Source organism: Neophocaena asiaeorientalis, unplaced genomic scaffold (assembly GCF_003031525.2).
Source record: "Neophocaena asiaeorientalis asiaeorientalis breed wild unplaced genomic scaffold, Neophocaena_asiaeorientalis_V1.1 scaffold356, whole genome shotgun sequence".
NCBI lineage: Eukaryota > Metazoa > Chordata > Mammalia > Artiodactyla > Phocoenidae > Neophocaena > Neophocaena asiaeorientalis.
The window spans coordinates 1,127,610-1,132,696 of NW_020172269.1; the positions used below are offsets into that span (position 1 = coordinate 1,127,610).

Below are 5,087 nucleotides of genomic sequence, written 5' to 3' on the forward strand. Positions count from 1 at the left end.
TCTCTGTATCTGTGAGTAATATATCCTTGTAGCTTATTTGATACCTAATAGTTTGTACCTCTTACTCTCCTACCCCTATCTTGCTTCCCCCTTGCCCTCTCCCACTGGTAACCACTAGTTGGCCCTCTGTATCTGTGAGTAATATATCCTTGTAGCTTATTTGATACCTAATAGTTTGTACCTCTTACTCTCCTACCCCTATCTTGCTTCCCCCTTGCCCTCTCCCACTGGTAACCACTAGTTGGTTCTCTGTATCTGTGAGTAATATATCCTTGTAGCTTATTTGATACCTAATAGTTTGTACCTCTTACTCTCCTACCGCTATCCTGCCCCTCCCCTTGCCCTCTCCCACTGGTAACCATTAGTTGGTTCTCTGTATCTGTGAGTAATATATCCTTGTAGCTTATTTGATACCTAATAGTTTGTACCTCTTACTCTCCTACCGCTATCCTGCCCCTGCCCTTGCCCTCCCCCACTGGTAACCACTAGTTGGCTCTCTGTGTCTGTGAACCTGCTTCTTTTTCGTTATATTCACTAGTTTTTTGTACCTTTTAGACTCCACATATAAGTAATGTCAAATGGTATTTGTCTTTCTCTGTCTGGCTTATTTCACTTAGCATAATGCCTTCCAAGGCTATCCATGTTGCTGCAAATGGAAAAATTTCATTCTTTTTCATGGCTGAGTAATATTCCATTGTGCATATATGTACCACATCTTCTTTATTCATTCGTCTGTTGACGGACACTTAGGTTTCCTCCATATCTTGGAAATTGTAAATGATGCTGCTATGAACATTGGGGTGCATGTATCTTTTCAAATTAGTGTTTTTGGTTGTTTTTTTTTCAGATATATACCCAGGAGTGGGATTGCTGGGTCATATCGCAGCTCTGTTTCTAGTTTTTTGAGGAACATCAATACTGTTTTCCACAGTGGCTGCAGCAATTTGCTCTCGTGCCAACAGTGCACGAGGGTCCCTTTCCTCCACACCCTCACCAACACTTGCTGTTTGTGTCCTTTTTGACGATGGCCTTTCTGACAGGTGCGAGGCGGTGTCTCCCTGTGGCTTTGATTTGATTTCCCTTAGGGTTAGAGATGCTGGGCAGCTTTTCACGTGCTTGTTGGCCACCTGCACTTTCTCTCTAGAAGAGCATCTATTCAGTTCTTCTGCACATTTAAAAATCAGGTTGTGTTTTTTTTGATGTTGAGTTGTACGAGCTGTTTATATATTTTGGGTATTAACCCCTTATTGCTCATAACATTTGCAAATATTTTCTCCCATTTAGGAGGTTGTCTTTAGGGTCTTGTGTTTTCAACAAGAGTCACAGGAAACTCTGATGCACAGTGAGGTCTGGAAACCACAGCCTAAGGGGCCTTAACTAGAAAGAACCACAATAGAAAAGATATGAGTCCTTTTCTAGCCGGGGCAACGAGGGTGCCTGTAGGAAGGCACGCTGACAGGCTGGTGCGGCCAGAGCAGCCCGCACTCGGGCAGCAAACCCAGCCCAGCGTGGATTCGACATGGATCTGAGTCCTGGAGCTTCCAACTGCGTCCACCTCCCTGAAGGGCCCCCTGCACTCCCATGGGCCCTGCTGTGGTCACTGTCGCACTGCAATCACACACGCTCTTGCACGTGTGGCCCAGGACACGCAGACAGGGGTGTTCACCGCGGGGCTGCCGCACGTGCTGGACCATGTGAGTGGGATGAAGGAACCCTCGGGAGTTCCAGCCTCCCAGACACACGGTGAGGGGAAGAAGAAAAAGGGACTCAGAACCGTGTGTCATTTATGCTTTAAAAAGAGACACACAGGTGCGTTCAAGAAACTGTAACTGGAACCCCTCTGGGAGGTGACCTGGGGTGTGGACCCAAAGAACAGAGGCTCCCTGATGCTGGGCCTTTTCTTCTCTTCCTTTGGAGTTTTGAACCAAGAGGTTATATCATCTTCTCAAAAGACAGTAAGTACACCTTGTATAAATAACAGGGCCTCTGACGCCAGGCCCAGGGCTCTTGTCTGCCACCAGGGAGAGCTGCGAGCTCCGACCCGGCCAGACTCGGCCTGTTGGCCAGCCAGGGGCCGGCACACGCCGCCTTGGACTGCCGCAGGATGGATGGGTTTTGATAAAAGCTGCACGTGGAATACGTACGATGCTGCTGTAAATGGTGGACAGAATCAGGAGATTCCGGCAAAAGTACTCTTACTTAGTGATTTCTATCACGTGGCGTTTCTTTGCATTGAAAAGACAATTGCTATTATATTTTTACCCAATAAAACAAAGGGTTTCATTATCATTAGGTTCCTAACAAGTCAGCCCCTCTTCTCTTTCATCTGCAAACGGGGGAAGGGGAGGGCCAGAGTGATGTCTGAGGCTTGGCCTCGCAGCCCCTACAGTCTGGTCAGGGCAAGATGCTTGGAGCGCCCACGTGCCTCTAGGGCGCAGAACAGATGCTCTCTGCGTCCGGGGACAACTCGACAACTCTCCATCCCAGGCCACTGATGTTCGTGCCTTTGCCCCGTGCTCCAGCCAGGCAGCGTGTCGGGGCCCCCTGGGCTGTCCTTGCTGGCTCTGCGACCACCTGGCACAGAGCAGGTGCTGACCCGATGCTCTCCAACTCCCTGGGTCCTCACCATGGGCACTCAGCAGGCTCTGACTCTCCTGCAGGCCCAGCGAGGTGGCCTGGCCGCGGGAGCGGCCACGTGGTCACTGTGACAGCCGCCTTCTAGTGTCCATGCTGGAGGCCCTGCGCCCGGAGCTGTCTCTGTCCCCTTTCACAGAGCAGGGGACCTAGGAGGGAGGGAGGTGAGCGGGACCGGCCGGCACGCTTTTTCTGTAACGGGCCGCGCACGTAGTCTTTCAGGCTCGTGGCTCAGATGGTGCTGCTGTTACTAAGCTGATGTGTAAGCGAACGGGCAGGGCCGGGTCCTAACGACTCACCTACTAACGATGAAGTGTGAATTCCCTACAACCATCTCACATCACAAAATGCCATCCCTCTTGTGATTTAACCAGGAGGCTGCGAAGCAGCCGCCCCCGCCTCCCGTGACTCCCTCCCTGACCGGGCCTCCCGGGAGGGCAAGGCTGCGGGGCCATTACGCCGGCCAGACCACAGCCAGGGACCTTTCAAACCCTCCGGGAGAGAAGCCCGCCCTGGCGTTCTCCCCTCCCCACGCCTCCCTCTCTGCAGACTTTCTCTTCTTTGCATCTCCTTCCCAAGAGCCCATGTACTTCCTAGTGGCTCCTGGGTGGGGAGCGAGGAGAGGACAGAGGTGACAGAGAGGGAGGGAAGCGTGGGTCAGGGGACGGCCCCCCGGGCCTGGCCTGGCACTGAGAGGGGAGGGCATCCTCTGACCAGGACCCCCTCAGCCGCGGCAAAAGCCCAGCCTTCCCTGCAGGCTGCAAGGACCCGCGAGGGCTGGGTGTCGGGGCAGGGGGTCATCACAGGGCTGCCCTGGTAGGGCCCGCTGGGGTCTGGGACTGACGCTTCCAAGTGGGTTGGTTACGAGAGCTGCCTCCCAACACCTGGAAGCCTTGAGCCCAGGGCCTGGCTGTTTGCTTTGGGGTTGTTATATTTGGGTGAAATTCCACTGTGAACAGTTCAGGGGGGAGCGGCACCGTTCCAGGGACGGTGTGGTTGGACAAGGCCCCTCGGTCCACACGCTGAGGACCAGGGCTGCTCCCGTGGGGTCAGGGCATGTCCGCACGCTCCCCTGTGGGTATGGAGCCCCCTCCCCAGCGCTGTCTGTGCTCCCGAGCTGCCTTGAGAGCCGCTGGGACCCGGGGACCACCTGGGCTGGCACATCTGCAGAGACCTGGCTCCACCCGCTCCGGGCAGACCCTGGGGGCCCAGAAAGGCGTGGCGAGGCGGTGGGGGGCGCGGGGGGCCCAGGAAGGCGTGGCGAGGCGGGAGGGGGGGCGCGGGGGCCACCTTGCTCTTCTCCTGCTGCAGCTCGATCTGGATCTCGGTGAGCTTGGCCCGCAGCTCCTCGTTGGCAGCCTGCAGCGCCGCGAGGACCTCTGCCTTGTCCCCCTTGCTTCGGCCGCCCGCGCCCTTCTTGGACATGGTGAGGGTGGCCCGAGGGGCGCTCGGGGCGGGCCGCTCGTCCGGGCTGGGCTGTGCACGCCGAGCTGGGCTCCGCTACATTTTCTCAGTCACCTGCAGGGAAAGCACACCTGGTCAGCAGGCCTGAGCTCGGCGCCGCGGGCAGGGTGGGCGGGGCCACGCTGGCTCCTGACTGCCCGCCAGGTCACAGCCTCGGGCCGCAGGGGCCTTCTGCGCTCTGCACAGCACCCCTGACGGGGACCCCCCCAAAGCTAGAGCAAGTCCCCTGCCTCACATGTGACCAGCGCTTAATGAATGTTTGCTCTTTGCCCCTTTGGAATAAGACACTGGGGACCCAAAGTTAAGGCCCGTCTTTCATACAAGGGTGTGTGGCAGCCTGATGGGAACAGTGGGTTAGAAACACCAAAGGGAGTGGCGGCTGGGACCCCTGGGCCCCTCCCCGGGGCCTACAAACTTCACCTCGGAAGGGGTCACACCCTCAGCCCAGGTGCCCCGCCCCAGGCCGGCTCACCCGTCACCCAGCCCCGTGCCCGAATCTGCTGCCCCCAGGCCTGGGGCCGCCCCTCCCTCCTCCTGTGTCCTAGCGCCAGCGCAAGTGTGGGAAATGGGTGCATCCACCAACTTTGCCTGGATGAAAAAGCAGAGGCGGGCTGAGTCCTGCTCTGCACTCATTCCCTGCGACACCCCGTGCCTCAGTTTCCTCACCTGCACAGAGAGATACAAGAGTGCCCCCAGTGTCCCCCAAGGCCTCCATCCTGTGCTTTAGACACCCATGCTGAGGTGCACAGCGGGTCCCATCCACCTGGTGAGACTCTTCAAGGCCTGGTCTGGGAGGCCGTGGTCTGGGAGGTCCTGGGGGACCACTGGGACCCACTGGCCAGGAGCTCTGGGTGGGAGGCCGTGCCGTCAGCCAGCCCTCAGCCTTCTGTGAGTAGGGACCTGGCCCCATGGCTGTCCTGCAGTGTCCCCGGGCCCGGTCTCACAGCGACTCCCCTGGACCAAGCCCCACCCTCCCCACGTCCCTGCCG

General features: G+C 57.1%; 1 protein-coding gene across 1 annotated transcript in view; it reads right to left on the reverse strand.

Moving 5' to 3' along the window:
• The window catches only part of JAKMIP3 (Janus kinase and microtubule interacting protein 3), a 92,266-nt gene that overhangs the window by 43,482 nt on the left and 43,697 nt on the right, over positions 1 to 5,087 (reverse strand). The window contains exon 2 of the mRNA XM_024762174.1: positions 3,925 to 4,152. Coding sequence (XP_024617942.1) covers positions 3,925 to 4,059 — 135 coding nt within the window. The 5' untranslated portion in view covers positions 4,060 to 4,152. The remainder of the gene's footprint in view (positions 1 to 3,924; positions 4,153 to 5,087) is intronic.